Source organism: Trametes versicolor (assembly GCF_000271585.1).
Source record: "Trametes versicolor FP-101664 SS1 unplaced genomic scaffold TRAVEscaffold_4, whole genome shotgun sequence".
NCBI lineage: Eukaryota > Fungi > Basidiomycota > Agaricomycetes > Polyporales > Polyporaceae > Trametes > Trametes versicolor.
Window position 1 is genome coordinate 288,074 of NW_007360324.1, and position 15,211 is coordinate 303,284.

Genomic DNA, 15,211 nt, shown 5'->3' on the forward strand with positions numbered 1-15,211 from the left:
ACATCTCCTATCGTACATGCACTCTGTATACGGCCTCTTCGGGATTTGACGTACGTCGCTCCGGACGCGATCAATGCATTCCGTAGGTGGTGGCGTAGCGATCTTCGAGATCCTCCTGCCCGCCGTACCCGCCCTCGAAGTTCTTGTCCTCGGACTCCGACTTAGCGGCCTCCTTTGCGAGGTCGTCGCGGATCGCCTGCAGCTGTTCCTGCTCCTGTGGCCATATGTTGTCGAGTAAGGATGTATAGCGAATGGATTTATGGACAGAAACCACGTACCTTGGCGCGCGCGTACTGCCCCTCCGCGGCTTGTTCTCTCGACTTCCAGGTAGAGTCCTGAGAGATCTGTGGTCAGGTTGTGTCTATATTAGGAGGAGGTGAGTATACCTCGGCAGTCTTTCCAGATGACATGGTGGTAGGTTGAATCGTGTAAATGCGAGGGATTGCTGGGTCTGTATGCTTATGTCCTCTGCTGCCGGGGGCCTACGTCATGATGTCCGTTTTCGGAGCCTCACTGGCAGCTGTGCCTCCGCCGGACCAACGCATCTCGACCATGGTACAAGAAAAAAACTCGTGATTGTGCAGAAAACAGATAGCATGTACGATACGACAACATTACACATCTACGACACGAGAATAAGTTACGAGTGCTGGTACCCCCCGCCCTGCTGGCCTTGCCCTTGCTGCTGCTGCTGCTGCTGCTGCTGTTGATGTTGCTGCTGCTGTTGCGCTGCGTACTGGTGCGCCTGCTGCTGCTGCTGAGCCTGATGAGCCTGTCGCTGCTGCTGCTGTGCCTGAATCTAGTCTGAGCTCAGAACACACACGCGCACGTCCGGGGCGCGCGCAGAACTCACCTGGGCTACCATCGCCTGCAGCTGCTCTTGCGTCAGCCCGCGCTGCTGCATCTGCATGTAGTACTGCGCCACGTTCTGCGCGTGCAGCATAGGGGTCATCGGCACGCCCTGCACAGATTGGCCAGGGACGACGGATGGCGGTCGCGCCACGGCGGCGTTCGCTGGGCTCGCGGCAGGAAGCGGAGGCGATTGTTGGGGAAGGCCGGGCGATGAGCTCGTCGCGCGCGCGGCGAACGACGGCGAGAGGTGGGCAGCGCTGAGTGCCGGGGCGGCCGCACTGAGCGCAGCTGACGCTGCGGACGGCTGCTGCATTTGCGAGGGGCCCTGGCCGCCAGCCTGCTGGGCCTGGCCCTGCTGGGCGGCCGCCAGAGCTCGGAAGTGCGCTGCTTGCGCTGCTGAGAGCTGTGGCGGGGACATCCGGTTGTTGTTGGTGGCAGCAAGAGCGGCGGCGATGCGCTGCTGCTGCTGCTGCTGCGAGATGCCGACCTGGCTCCGTATCTGCTGCACCATCTGGGGTTGTTGGATACCAGAAGGAGGCCGGGACACCCCGTTGACCGCTGCTGCCTGCTGTGTGAGCGGGGTCTGAGCCTGCTGTGGTTGCTGCTAGGGTAGAGTGAGTATAGATGATTAAAGGTCTGGAAAGAGACGAGCATACAGCGTTTGGAGGGAGACCTTGGACACGCTGCGCCTGTTCACGCAGGAGGTGCTGTCGAGCAATTTCGTCATTTCGCCGTCGCATAGACAGTTCTGTGGCATCTCTCGCCTCCTTCTCGGCTTTCATCCGACTGAGCTCAGCCGGCGTTAACCGTGTCAGTTTGGTCACCGAGCCGTGCGTCTCGTGGACAGCCGTGGCCTTGGGCCGCGGCGCAGCTGTGGTAAGGTGAGCCACTGGGACATGCACGTTATGATCGGCAGGAACGCACCGTTCGACTTCTGCACTGCTTCCCTCCGCTTCGCCGCCTTCCGCAAGGTATCGTGCATATGGGCATGCCGGACCTTCTTCTTGGGCACCATCAACTGGCCAGCGTCGTTCACCGCGCTCCCGCTCGGACCTGCCACGCTCTGGCTCGCCGTCTGCTTCCTCGTCTCCATGCGCGGCGAGGCGACGGCTAGAGCCCTGCTCCGCTCGTCCTCGCCTGCGACCATGTCGTTGTTCAAGAGCGTCGTCCACCGCGCCAGGCACTCAGCCCCGGTCCGTCGGTCCATCGCAATCGTCACTCGGGCGGAGTTGTACGCTTCTGCGACGAGGCCCCAATTGCTCGTGTACTTGTAAATCATCTGTCGCAGGAGAGCATCGTCGGCGGGTGTCCAGACGGGAGCGGGAGGAGCTTTGCGTGCGTCCCCTCTGTCCCTATCAGCTCTATCCCTCTCAGGTCTAGGAGCACCAGGCGGCAGATGAATTCCGGACGGAAGCGGCTTGCCACCCTCGAATAGAGCTGTAATGAAGTATAAGGCACGGCCGCTGCATGTCAGGCCTTCCAAAAGACCTACCACATAGATTGTCCTCTATCGGTCTTGCGGACGGCACCTCGAGGTCAGCAAAGATTGGTGTCTCCTCGATGCGTTTCCAATGCCCATCCTTCCAGTTGACCGCAGGCTTGAGTGTGCCGACGAGCGTCGGCTTGATATACATGTACTTGTTCAGCGGGACGAGTTTCGAGTACGTCGCGTCGTCACCCCGCCTGTTGGGATCGTCCTTGTCCCCTCTTCGATCGGACTTCTTGCGGGTGTCTAAAGTGGGGATCGGAGGCGCGACGTCGAGCATCTCGTATGGGTGCAAGTCGGGGAAGATGGAGGCAAGGTCAGCGGGTGCCGGCGGAGCAGTTGGGTTAAAGTCGTCGGTGGAAAGGTCTGACATGCCCTTGACGAGGTCGAGGTCTTCGAGGTCGAGAAACAGCTTGTCCAGGTCGGAATATACGATACGATCCCGTAGGTGCGCGTACTGGCTCGCTTTGGACTTCGGCTTTCCGTGCGTGCCATCGCCCTCACCAGTTTGTTTTCCGAGTACAGGGTTCTTTGAGGTAGTCTTGAGGGCTGGATGGGCTTCTGATTCCGTTGCTGTTGGTTTCGCAGCTTTGGGCTGCTTGTCTTTCGGCTCCTGCGCTGCCTCTGCCTTCGCGCCATCGACGTCCATGGCGCTCTCGTCGCGAGTTTGACTGGCATCGCCTAGAGAGGCAACATCCTCAATGTCCTCGATCTTCGGCTTCATAGAGACACCCTCATGGGTACCAGGCTGACTCTTGGCGTGTTCTTCGAGCTGTTGTAGGGCGTCCTGAAGGGCAGTCCCAGGCTCAAGGGTGTCAACAACATCCTGCTGTTCCTTGTCTTGCTCGTCCTCGCTCTCCTCATCGGACCCGTAGTCATTGAGCGGCGTCTCGGTCTCCCTCGAGTCAGCACCAGTCTCGTCGGCCTCCTGAGATTCGCGGAAGGGGCCGTCGACCTCACTCGCCTCCGCCATATCGATGTCCTCGAGCGGGGGCGGCTTCCACATCACGCAAATGCCGAGCCGGAGGCGTTCGTCGGGCGTGCCTGCTTTATGCCAGTCTACCGCCGCACGTGCCAGCTTGTACGCGAGAGCCAGCTTCCACCGTCGTTCCTCACGGAAATCAGTGCGCATCCATTTCTGGGGTCGCCCTTAGTGACTGCATGGCAAAAATAAAAACCAGCGTTGCACTACTTACCACCTCGTCCATCAGATAGTCCCAGTGAGTCTTAGTCGACCCACCGACGCCTCGCTGCTTCTTGACTTGCCGGAAGCTCCATGATCCCGCGTCTTTGAGCATGTCGATGCGGTCAAAGGTGCGGATCAAACGCAGTTCCTGCAGGCCCACCTGCACGCACGGCCGTTAGCCAAACCCAAGAAAGCGTGTCTCGAGCGCGCCACGCGGTACTCACGGACCAGTCGCGCGTGCTCAGACACTTAGTAGCACGCTGTAGTTTCTTGTGCACCGGGTTGGCGTGCAGAATCGCGTTCCATTTGACGAGGCTCAGCGGCTGCCAGTCGTTCCTGGACACGCCTTCCCGTTCCTTGTCGCGTTTGCGTTCCCGTTTGGACGTCGTCTTGCCTCTGCGGTGGAACTCGCTCGGCATCAGGCTTAGGGGTGGGAGAGGGTAAGGAGGTTCGGGCCCGAATGGCTGGGGTGGGGTGATATCCATGTCTGTTAGGCCTGCCGCTGCGTCCGAACCAAACGCGAAGTCGATAGAATGCCCCTCGGGTGGTCGAGGTATCGAGTAGTCGATGATATGGTGGTGTTCACCGTCCTCCTCGGCAGGAGATGCGAGCTGGGCGGGAGCCAGAATGTCCATGATGTGATCCTCGCTGTCCTGCTGAGTGAGCTTGAGTAGTTGTGATGGCTGGATGCCTTGAGCCTGAGGCTCCTGTAGCGGGAGAGAGCTCTCAGCCACCTCCATCGGCTCGTCATCCAGCGGTTCAGCCTTGACGGCGCTTTCCTCCCTGCCAGCAACTTGTGACGCGGAAGAAGGCGAGCGCTGAGGACGCGGCGGCGATACACGCGCAGACGACGGTTCTCGAGTAACGGATGGTTCGGTATATGACACGGTCGAGGAATGGTCAACCGACTGCGGCATAGGCGATTCCAGGGTGGTGTCGACGACAGGTGCTTCTCTGACTGCAGCAACAGCCTGGACAGCGGGCGTTCCGTCACGACTCGGCGACCCTTCTGCGGTATCGGCGGGTGTCTCCTCGGCGAGCTTAACGTCAGGGCCAGAAGAAGGCTCCCGAGACGTCGTCCGCCTAGGGTCCTCGTGCGGTGCGTCTAGAACCTCGGGTGGCTGGCTGGATGCGTGGGCTGTGGTTTCGTCAATGTCCATGTCCACATCATGGTCCTGTAACTCAGGAATCCGCGGCTCCTCCTGCACCATATCCTGTTCAACAGCAGGAGGGGGCTCGAGGGACGGAGAGACCGGTAATTCCGAGATGTCATTGTCCTGAGCGGGTTCGTGCCCAATGACCGGCGAGTACGCGGGCGGTGTGACCGGCAGTGCCACTTCCTCGTCCTGCAAACTGTCGATGCATCCCGAGTCCGGGCTGCACAGAGTGAGAGCCATGAGCACCCGGCTAGCTGGCCACACGCGCCCGACTATAGTACTCACTGCTTCTCGAGGTCGAACCGCTCCAAGAACAGCTGCAAGTTCTCCTCTTCGCCGTCGTCTTCGAGCGTGATCACAGAACCCAGGTTGTCGCGCTTCTGGACGAGGTGATACATCTCGCGCAAGAGCGCGTTCCGCCGCTTGCTGATTTCCCTGTAGTTCAGGTTCACCCTCACCGACGGCTCAAGCGAGACGGCACGCGAGGGCACTCACTGTAACTGCATGACGCGCTCTTCAATCAGGGACTCTGCCGTTCCAGACATGGCGCTGGCGCGGTGCGGGGACGCAGGGGGGAAGAATGTATGCAGGGAGTGCGGGGAAGTCACGAGTGTGGCTGAAGGGCAAGCTGGATACCTGGGGTGCGGGATCGTGGTTGCGAATGGTGTTTCGCAGCTTTTTGAATCTTGGTAGGGAGTTGAGAGTCAATGACACGTTCTCGAGGGATCCGGAGGGGTATAAAGGAGACAAATGGCCACAAAGTAGGGGAAAGAGGTGGGGGTAGGAGGGAAAGGTGGTTCGGCATCCTCCGAAAGAGTGTCGTCCCCGTTTCGGTAGTCGACTATGTTCGTTAGACGCCCAAACACTCGGACCGACGCAATGGTACTCGCATGCCGGTGCTTCACTTGTCTGACCATGGCACACGACAAGGCAGCCTAAATGTGCGCAAGAGCATGCATAACATTAGGTGTGCAACTCCACAGCCCAAGAGTTCCCAAAGTGCATACATCACATCTCACTAGGATTGTTATTACGGGTATCGAAGAAATGCAGCTGTACAAACGAATGGCGTATGACGGCACCGACGACGAACGAAGACAGATGCGAGGTGCTGGTGCGGACACGATAGTAAGTTAACTGAATGACGAGCAGAGTCTATGAGCGTCCACAGAGAGAGAAACCAGCGGAGGCGTCCGGCCCGCGCGCTCCCCCGCGCCCCTCGCTAACCCAAAGCCGAGCGGTGGTTACGACTGCGCATGCTTCAGCGACTCGACGGACGTCACAGAGTCCGTTCTCCGCTTCGCGCCCCCAAGCTGCCCGAGCTTCTTGAGGCCGGCGGAGATGCTCTTCTTCTTACCGTGCTTCTTACTCGCCGTCGACGCCTTCGAGTCCACGGACCTGATTGACGCGACGTCCGCCGCAGGGTCTGCGTCGGCCTCCGTCGTATCGGCCTCATCCACCAGCACGCCGTCTGCTTGCAAAGCATCGTCAGAGGTGCCGACGATGCCGCCTCCGCCGATGAGCCGGATGGTAGTATCGGGGTCCTGGTCCTGGATCGACACATCCGGCGCATCCACGAGTACGGGTGAGTCTTCTTCCGACTTTGCCGTTGCGGCAACCTCAGGCTGGGTCTGCGAAGGCCCTGCGAGGGTCGCAGCATCGACGAGAAGGTCGGGCACAGTGGGCGGTGACGCAGTGATTGGCATGACGGGTGGTGAATTTGTGATGACGATGTCGATGGCGGGCTCGGGGGACTTCGACCGTGCCCGGACTTTGCGCGGGGGCACTGCTGTGAGAGGGACGGTGGACGTGGACTCTTGGATAGCGGGGGCGCCTTCGATGTCGTCTTGCCGCGGGAAATGATCCTCTTCGGTATCAGAGTCGAGATTACTGGGAGAGGGGAGGTCGACCGGCATCGGAGCAGGTGGTTTCGAGACAGAAATTGTGGGCAATTGCTGTCGTTGCGAAAAGTTCGTGACGTTGCCTAATGGCGTCGGAAGGGAAGACTCGTCGAGCACAGACGTTTCCGTCTCGCCGTCCGCGTCAGCCAGGACAGGTATAGGGACCTCTGCGCCATTTCCTGTAACCTGGATAGGATCGAGAGAAGCCTTCTCCTGCACATTATGGTTATGACGGAGACCAAGAGACGGAGAACCATGACGTACCTTGCCCTTCTCCGTGTGAGGCTGCATTATGTTCTCAGGAACTATGCCGGCATCGATCCACCTCCGCACGCTCCGGTCTGCCCATGCCTCGAGGACGGGCCAGCCCTTATACTCCCCTGCCAACCGAAGCCCACCCGTTCCTGCGTCGCCTCCCGTGTCGCCCTGACCACCGCCTACTCCGTCGAAGAAGTACGAGTTGTATCCCACGTCGTCCTCACTGCCCTCGCTGCCATCGGCGCCCGTTCCGAGCTCATACCCTTCTCCGCTCTCGAGATCCTCGACAAATCCAGCAAGGAACTTCGCCCACCCGGCCGGGCCGTCGCCCCTCCACATCACGACCTTCGTATCGAAGTCGCGGCCGAAGACGATGACCTGTCCCACGGCGCCGCCCTCGCCGGGGTTCATGTCGATACCGAGGTAGTTCCCGCCCTTGTCCGCTATAAGCGGTATCCAGCCGCGACACGAGTACTCCCTGCGCACCCACCCGGGCGGGATGGACTGCATGAGTTCGCGCAGCGAGGCGTTTGCGCCCGTCGCCGGGTCGTCGTCGACCTCGCGCCAGAAGCGCCATTCCTCCAGGACGTCTTCCAGGGGCAGCAGTGTTAAGCCGAAGAAGAGCCCTTCTGAGCATCCCGCTGCGGACTCCGGTTCCTGTCCGTCGACACACAGATAAGACTCACGCACGGGAGCGGGCAGCGAGAAACCAAAGGCCATCTCCAGTTGTGCGAGGTCCTGCGGAAGAATACCGTAGTTGAGAGTGTCACCAAGTTCTTGATACTCGCGCTCGAGCCACAGCCTCAAACGAGCCCATGTATTCGACAGCGGAGGGTAGGGGTGCCCTGCCGCTGCGGGCTGATGAAGTGGGAGTATTGTGTTAGGGTTGGTGCGGGTAGCACTAGGTGGCATCAGCAGGTCAGTTTCACCTGGGCCGCACGGATGCAATGCATGGAGACATACGAGGGAGGCACATCGTAGTACGGGCCAGAGGGAGAAGCAGGAGGATACGAATACGATGCCGATGAGCCGTATCCTGCGGTTGCAATGGTCTCCGGGTTGAAGGCGTCTGGGTGTGCGCCCTGACTTGGGGAGGACGTCGGGAGACTGAAGGCCTCGTGTGTCGACGTCATGGCCTTGCGGGAGGAGTTGCGCGAGTTTTTGTTGGAGGAAAAGAGGGAGGTTAGCCAGCTCATGGTCGCAGTCCGAGCCTAGCGGGCGGTCCGGGAGGGGAGGGGGTCGTGGTGAGGAGGCAAGGGTGATAGAGGCAGCGGACGGTGGAGCGAGGCAGAAGAACTGCGCCTCGGCGAAGCGCCAGACTCGGGTTCTCTGGCGAAGTGGCCGCAATCACACGAAATGGCTGTGCGCCGGACTGGAAGCAGGGCGCAGACGTGCAGGCAAGCGGGGAGGACGACTGGAGCAGCTTGGAGGACGTCGGGACGGAGAGAGGAGTGCCAGATGTCGGTCGCTCGAACGGGAGCTCGAACAGGGCAGGGGCCGCCGGCCAACTTGAAACATATCACAGTCTCCAAGCGCCCGCAACCAGCAGGCGCCCAGCATAAACCGCCTTGTCCGCACGCCGCGCATGTTAATGCACCACTCTGCTCTGGGCCCCTAGGCTCGTAAACCATCCGTCCGGACATTCGAACTCCGGTGGGTGAGGTTGTCCGAACGGCTGGTCCAACTGGGCGCCCTTTTGGCGGGGTCGCCCAATTAGGTACCCCGTGTGAAAACGTACTTAGCAGAATCGCGAAACGGTGTTTTGGAGTTTGCTTGCTCTATCGTCGAGAGCACGTTGGTGGGCGAGCTGAATTCATTTCCTGGCTCGGACGGCGTTTGAGTACCCGCTTCTCAATTTTTATGTGTGCCGCGCAATGGTGGCCTTCGTAATTGCAGAAATTCACTTTCTAGAGCCTTCAAGCAGGGCACGGTTAAGCGCTGGCCAGTCGGCGGCTACGCGGGCGCTTCCGCGAGCTGTGGGCGAGTGCGCCGAACCTGCGCAGGAGGGCGTAAGTGTTGCTTTATCACCGTTGCACCAGCCCATGTAAGATATCAAGCACACCTGTGGGGACAAGCATGCACCAAAAGTGTTTGGGGGAATTTTTGTGGCTAAAAGAGGCTTACTGGGGCAACTCGCAGCCATTCTCCTGAGGGGAGGATGCGCGATTCTGCTAAGTACGTTTTCACACGGGGTACCTAATTGGGCGACCCCGCCAAAAGGGTGCCCAGTTTGACCAGTCGTTAGGGACGCAAGCTGTCTTTCACTCTCCGCTCCCCCCGAATGACAGCTCCCATGTGCGTCCCGATCGACTGGTTTCGAGTCTACTGGGCCCCGACCCCGTCGCCGCGCGGTGGCGCTGCCCGACCATCCTTTTCCTAGCTCATTTGTGTGCTTACATTTGCCGTAGTATCTTTCACCGTGCGCGTGTGAGCAAGTACTGCTCCAGGCTTCCGCAACCCCGAATGATGTAGGCACTGATACTGGATGCATATGGTACCTCGAAAGCAACATCCGCCGAGCCCGGACTAGGTCCAAGACAGCGCGTCCGAGGGCAGTGCGGTCCTTCTTTGGAACTAGCAGATATGGTGTATTCACATCCTGGTATCTGTGGAGGATCACGCGCACAAGTCGTCTGAGGTAATACTCGCACTTCGGCCAATAATGAATGAGGTCGGACAGGTGGCAATCGTCCTTAATCACCGCTCAGTCCCACGAATCTTAGCCCGGTATATTACACTGTATTACGGTCCCTACATGATACACTAAAACACCCGCAATGGTCATGATGTATGCAAGAACGGATGTATGTACGGTCCGATCCATGTCTCCGCCCACTCAGAACGTCGCCAGCGGGCTCGCGACCTCGAAGTCGCACGCCGTCTTCGCCTTGAGCTCATCCAGCGTCACGCCCTCCGCGATATCGGTGAGCAAAAGCGTCCCGGCCGCGCGGTCGACCTTGAACACCGCCATGTCCGTCACGATCAAGGCGACTGACCGCGCGCCCGTGAGCGGAAGTGAGCACTCCTTCACGATCTTCGGCGTCCCGTCCTTTGCAACGTGCTGCATCGTCACGATGACCTTCGTCTTGTCGGGGTTCGACACGAGGTCCATCGCACCGCCAATGCCCTTGACGAGCTTGCCCGGGATCATGAAGTTTGCGATGTCTCCCGCTTGCGAGACTTGCATCGCGCCCAGGCAGGTAACGTCCATATGTCCACCGCGGATCATGTTGAACGACTCGGCGGAATCTGTACGGCGGTCAGTCGATCCACTATGGTGTAGCGCTGCAAGATAGACGCACCGAAGGTAGACGCGCCGGGGAGCAGCGTGGTCGTCTCCTTACCCGCGTTGATGATATCACTGCAAACGAGCGCGTCGTCAGAATGCGCACAGGCTGCGGGTATGACGCGGCTACGTACGGGTCAACTTGCTCAGCCGTGGGGTAGGGGCCCATGCCAAGGATACCGTTCTCGCTCTCCAGCCAGACCTTCACGGCGGGGTCGAGGTGCTGAAATGACATGTTGGCTTCAAGCTGCAGCATGCATAGGTATGGCAACGCCTACCTCAGGAATAAGCGTGGGGATGCCGACACCGAGGTTGACGTAGAAGCCGTCGCCGATCTCGCGAGCGGCGCGCTTCGCAATACGGTGCCGCCAGTCCTTGGACACCTTGTCGTCGCTCTCTCCAGGAGCGGGCTCCTTCGTCTGCGCCTCCTTGCTCGGCGCCAGCTTCGTAACCTCGATCGACTTGGGCTCGGTCGCCTTCACGATGCGATCGACGTAGACGCCAGGCACATGGATCGCGTTCGGAGACAAGCTTCCGACGGGCCTGCATAATGGGCGTCAGCACATGTCCGGAGCTCGGGCCAGACGTAATGACATTGGACGTACACAATCTCCTCGGCCTCGACGATCGTGAGCTTCGCGTTCCGGGCCATGACGCCGTTGTAGTTGTTCGCGGTATACCTGAACACCAGGTTGCCAACCTCGTCGGCCTTCCACGCGTGCACGAACGCGACGTCGCCCGCAATGGCAGGCTCGAGGATAAACCTCCGGCCATCGAAGTCGCGCCCTTCCTTCTTGTTACCGGGGATCAGGACGCCAGCGCTCATACCGCCGGGCTTGTAGCGAATGGGGATACCGCCATGCTCGACTTCCGTGTTCGCACCGGTAGGCGTGTAGATGGCAGGCTCGCCGGAGGCATGCGCGTGCAAACGCGCGACAAGCGTGCCCTGGGGCACGAGCTCGATACCGACGTCGCCGTTAAGGTATGCGGACTCGAGGTACTTGTTTCTGTAAGCGGGACGCCGTCAGACGCGCGCCAGAAATATAACCGAGCGGTGACGGCATACCCTCCGAGGTATGAGATCATAACCTTCTCAAGCTGACCAGACTTGATGAGTTTTACTGTGACGCAAGGATTAACGTCGGAGGTGATGATATGCAGGTCGAGGGGACGTACCGAGACCATGGTCTCCTGCACCGGCGTTGTTGGAGATGGCGGTGAGGCCCTTAACGTCTCGCCTTTTGGTCATGGCATTGATGAGCGTCTCGGGGATACCAGAGAGTCCGAACCCTGCGCGTACGTTAGCATGAGCATCGCGGGATGTGTATACGTCAACGTACCTCCGGACAGGATGATGTCGCCCGACTTGACATCCTTGACAGCCTCGTCTGCAGAGTCCCAGACCTTGGTCTTCTTGGGTATAGGCGCGTTCACGACCACAGAGTAGTAGCGTATGCGCGCGGCGATGGAGATCCTGCTGCTCGTGCGAGCGCGGGGAATCGCGACGGCGCGGGGGCGAAGTGCCAGCATGGTAGTGGTGGGGATGGTGATGGTGCGAATGTGAACGTGAATGCGGGGTATGCGCGAGAACGGTGCGGGATGGGTGCAGAGAGACGAGCCCTTCGTCTGGCTGCCTGGGTGGGTACGGAGAAGCGAAACGTGGGGTAAAGTGGGGGAAAGATGCCGATCGAAGGGCGGGGAGTGTTATATATGTTTTGGTGGTGGTGGGGAGAGGGCAGCAGACCCTTCCGCCGCATTTCCGTGGCTGCATACTCATCCATGGCAGAGAGTGCACTCGAGAGGTCCAACCACCGCACTCGGCCGCATCCCTCCGCGAGCGCCGGCCGCCCCCGAGCGCTTCCCCGGCCCAGCCAATCACACCAAAAACGATCGAAGCCGGAATGTTCGGAACGTCCTCGACCAATCTCCCGCCGGCCCCGAGGTTTCGTCCTCAACGTTGAGATCGAACCACCCGACACCGTCGTGCGGGAGGGCGGGCGACTACGGCAAGCACGCGCGGCATGCATGAGAGAAAGAACCAGCGCATCCTATCCGAGATATCGCGATATATACAAGAAACGTACAAAGTGCAGATGATACCGCATGGCTGGTAGACCCGTGAACCAACCTCACGTTCAAGTCCGGAGGCGGAAGCCAATCGTTCCTCCCGAAGGGTTACATCTGCCCGAGCGAGCTCGACACATTGAACTCACAGCCCGTCTTCGCCTTGACTTCCTCCAGGGAAACCCCTTCCGCGAGCTCGGTGAGAGTCAACTCTCCTCCTACCCGGTCCACGTCGAAGACGGCCAGCTCGGTGATGATCTGGCTGACCGTCCGCGCACCAGTGAGCGGCAGCGCGCACTCCTTCAGAATCTTCGGGCTGCCGTCCTTGGCGCAGTGCTCCATCACCACAATCACCTTCGTCTTGTCCGGGTTGGACACGAGGTCCATTGCGCCGCCAATCCCCTTCACGAGCTTACCAGGGATCATGAAGTTCGCGATGTCACCCGCCTGCGAGACCTGCATGGCCTGCGAACACAGATCCTTATGAGCGCACTACGTCCACCGGGTGGGGGAATATCGGACTTACCCCTAGGATAGCAACGTCGATGTGCCCGCCACGAATCATCGCGAACGACTCGTAGGAATCTGCAGGTACCAGGAGTGTCAGAATATTCCCGCAGAATCTGTTATGGGCGGTTTCGTACCGAATACTGACGATCCCGGGAGGAGCGTGACCGTCTCTTTTCCGGCGTTGATAATGTCGCTGTGGGCCGGAGGACGCCGGTGAGCATATATAAACGGGCGGCTCGAGTTCCTGCACGAAGCCGGACCACTCACGCATCCACTTTGTCGCTCGGCGGGTACGGGCCCATTCCGAGTATTCCGTTCTCGCTTTGCAACCACACCTTCACGCTGGGCGGCAAAAACTGTTCGTTTGCACACGACGTGAGCTTCTTACACTCGGAAGGAGCGCAAAACGGCGAACCTCGGGCACGAGCGTAGGCATCCCAATACCGAGGTTGACGTGGAAGCCGTCCTTGAGTTCTTTCGCAGCGCGGCGGGCAATCCGGTGCCTCTGCTCCACAGCAGCCTTCTTTGCCGGGTCGACGGGGTTCTCGTCCTTCGCGTTCGCGTCCGTGGCCACGGTGCGGAACTCAACCTGCTTGGGCGCGGTCGCCTTCACGATTCGGTCGACGTAGATCCCAGGGAGGTGGATCGCGTTCGGGGATAGCGATCCCACGGGCACAATATTCTCGGCCTATGGGGCACACTCAGCCGATGGCCTCTCGATGGAAGTTGAAGCGACGTACTTCAACAATAGTAAGTTTTGCGTTGCGCGCCATCGTGCTCGAGAAGTTGTTCGCGGTGTAGCGGAACACACAGTTCCCGACCTCGTCGACCTTCCACGCGCGCACAAACGCGACGTCGCCCGCGATCGCCGGCTCGAGCACGAACTTGCGCCCGTTGAATTCGCGCGTCTCCTTCTTGTTCCCCGGGATCGCGACGCCTGCCTTCATGCCGCCTTCCTTTAGGCGAATGGGGATCGAGCCCTCCTCGACGGCAGTGTTTGCGCCCGTGGGTGTGTAGAACGCGGGGAAGCCGGCGGCTTGCGCGTGCAGACGACCTACCAGCGTCCCCTGTGGGATGAGCTCCATGGAGATCTGGCCGTTCAGGTAGAGGGACTCGAAGTGCTTGTTCCTGGGCGCGATATCAATATGGGTATAAGCCACTCATTCGTGAATGTCTTACCCTCCAATATATGACGCCATAACTGTGCCGATCTGTCCAGTGTACAGCAGCTTACCTTAATATGTACTGGCGTTAGAAAATGGCCAGTTGGAGGTTTGTGGTACACACCGAGCCCCATTTCTCCTGAGCCTACATTGTTGGACACTGCAGTGAGGTCCTTCACTTCGTCTTTCCGCTTCGCGAGGGCTGCGATTAGGGTGTCTTTACAATATTGATGTTAGGACATCGGGATATCTCCTGTTATACATAAGATAACCCACCTGGCGTGCCACAAAGTCCAAACCCTATCCATGACGTCTAGATGAGCATCCCCATACGTACACACGACGGTCCAGGTCCACTCACCGCCGCTCAGGAGCACGTCGCCCGACTTCACATCTGCGATCGCCTCGTCGACCGAGTCCCAGACCTTCTTCTTGCTTGGCACCGCGTCCTCCGCCGCCGTGCTGTACGCCCTGCCCGCCTGACCGAGCGTATCTGCGAGACGGACGAGTGTGATCGTTCCGCGCGCATTCCGGGCGGGCTGCGAGCGCAGCAGCGCGCGCGACGGGACGACCCGTGAGGCGTATGCTCTCCTCGCGCACTGGAGCATCCTGTCTTCCTGACGTTTTCTAGATCACGGCTTCTCAGGTCCGCGCCCTGGGCTTAGACGTTAGAGATGAGACGGGTGCGATGGGAGTGGAGGGAGACCCGGAAGACAGTCGAGGCGCCGCGACGTCTGGTATGTAGTCAGCGTTATAAACAGAGCGGGACGCGCCCGTCCGCCGCCTGCTTCTGGCGGCGCGGTGCCCGAGTGCAGCCCGGCTCTTGCGCTGCATCAGGGGTAGTGTTGCCGCAAGTTGCAAGTCCAGGCAAGTCGGACTTGTAGCTTGGCTTGCGACAACTTGCTCCCACGATCAGCTTGTGCAGCTCGTCCGGATTAAGGACGACTTGATAGCTTGCTTAGTAACGCTATCCCACAATACTATTCGTTCAATCCCTCCTGTAGCCCATCGTGGATCTGTGCTACTGAACTCCATCATCGCGACTCGACTCAATCGCTACGCTATCCTAGTTGTCCTGACCGTAGTTCGTCCCCTTCCCAGATTTCGCTACCCTACCTGCAAACTGAGCAATGGGCTCCCTAATAACTCTGATAAGCATTCAATATACACGTATATCTAACGCTGATGTCGACTTCAGACGGCGCACTATGCATGCGAAACTTGCATAGCATCTTCTCAATGTTCGCAGGCACCTTCGGCCACTTCGCGCGCCGCGCGTGTCCTCTCCTGCTGTGTAAAATGCTAGTTTCGCGGCTACTGCTGCTTAGGAAAAAGGTAAGGCATTGCT

General features: G+C 59.5%; 5 protein-coding genes across 5 annotated transcripts; all 5 read right to left on the reverse strand.

Moving 5' to 3' along the window:
• Nucleotides 1-70: 70 nt before the first annotated feature.
• TRAVEDRAFT_45322 (uncharacterized protein) lies at nt 71-410 on the reverse strand (the record flags this gene model as incomplete). The annotated part of the gene is made up of 3 exons (XM_008038048.1): nt 71-214; nt 279-335; nt 387-410. 3 exons carry the CDS (start codon nt 408-410, stop codon nt 71-73), a joined length of 225 nt encoding a protein of 74 aa, XP_008036239.1.
• A 230-nt stretch (nt 411-640) lies between these two features.
• Nucleotides 641-5,226, reverse strand: TRAVEDRAFT_45323 (uncharacterized protein; the record flags this gene model as incomplete). Its single annotated transcript, XM_008038049.1, has 9 exons — nt 641-799; nt 854-1,456; nt 1,509-1,723; nt 1,777-2,289; nt 2,345-3,476; nt 3,535-3,684; nt 3,749-4,901; nt 4,967-5,116; nt 5,177-5,226. 9 exons carry the CDS (start codon nt 5,224-5,226, stop codon nt 641-643), a joined length of 4,125 nt encoding a protein of 1,374 aa, XP_008036240.1.
• Nucleotides 5,227-5,688: 462 nt separating this feature from the next.
• On the reverse strand, nt 5,689-8,036 carry TRAVEDRAFT_145129 (uncharacterized protein; the record flags this gene model as incomplete). The annotated part of the gene is made up of 3 exons (XM_008038370.1): nt 5,689-6,795; nt 6,847-7,741; nt 7,804-8,036. The coding sequence occupies 3 exons, from the start codon at nt 8,034-8,036 to the stop codon at nt 5,926-5,928; spliced, it is 1,998 nt and encodes a 665-aa protein (XP_008036561.1). The 3' UTR covers nt 5,689-5,925.
• A 1,477-nt stretch (nt 8,037-9,513) lies between these two features.
• TRAVEDRAFT_70557 (3-oxoacid CoA-transferase) lies at nt 9,514-11,763 on the reverse strand. The gene is made up of 8 exons (XM_008038371.1): nt 11,467-11,763; nt 11,303-11,416; nt 11,193-11,247; nt 10,732-11,133; nt 10,405-10,669; nt 10,261-10,349; nt 10,143-10,201; nt 9,514-10,089 (listed from the first exon to the last, which is right to left on the reverse strand). The coding sequence occupies exons 1-8, from the start codon at nt 11,654-11,656 to the stop codon at nt 9,677-9,679; spliced, it is 1,587 nt and encodes a 528-aa protein (XP_008036562.1). The 5' UTR covers nt 11,657-11,763; the 3' UTR covers nt 9,514-9,676.
• A 400-nt stretch (nt 11,764-12,163) lies between these two features.
• Nucleotides 12,164-14,567, reverse strand: TRAVEDRAFT_145135 (3-oxoacid CoA-transferase). The gene is made up of 10 exons (XM_008038372.1): nt 14,225-14,567; nt 14,140-14,163; nt 13,988-14,080; nt 13,880-13,934; nt 13,441-13,828; nt 13,116-13,388; nt 12,968-13,056; nt 12,835-12,893; nt 12,717-12,775; nt 12,164-12,655 (listed from the first exon to the last, which is right to left on the reverse strand). The coding sequence occupies exons 1-10, from the start codon at nt 14,469-14,471 to the stop codon at nt 12,302-12,304; spliced, it is 1,641 nt and encodes a 546-aa protein (XP_008036563.1). The 5' UTR covers nt 14,472-14,567; the 3' UTR covers nt 12,164-12,301.
• Between the last annotated feature and the right edge of the window lie 644 nt (nt 14,568-15,211).

Bases quoted from the DNA above. Each gene is read 5' to 3' on its own strand.
- TRAVEDRAFT_145135 (XM_008038372.1), bottom strand. From the start codon at position 14,471: ATGCTCCAGTGCGCGAGGAGAGCATACGCCTCACGGGTCGTCCCGTCG. The intron at 13,829-13,879 runs GTAAGACATTCA...TATCGCGCCCAG, and splicing joins ATGGCGTCATATATTGGAGG to GAACAAGCACTTCGAGTCCC. The intron at 12,656-12,716 runs GTAAGTCCGATA...CTGTGTTCGCAG, and splicing joins TCGACGTTGCTATCCTAGGG to GCCATGCAGGTCTCGCAGGC.
- TRAVEDRAFT_70557 (XM_008038371.1), bottom strand. From the start codon at position 11,656: ATGCTGGCACTTCGCCCCCGCGCCGTCGCGATTCCCCGCGCTCGCACG. The intron at 11,248-11,302 runs GTACGTCCCCTC...CTTGCGTCACAG, and splicing joins TGCAGGAGACCATGGTCTCG to TAAAACTCATCAAGTCTGGT. The intron at 11,134-11,192 runs GTATGCCGTCAC...TCCCGCTTACAG, and splicing joins ATGATCTCATACCTCGGAGG to AAACAAGTACCTCGAGTCCG.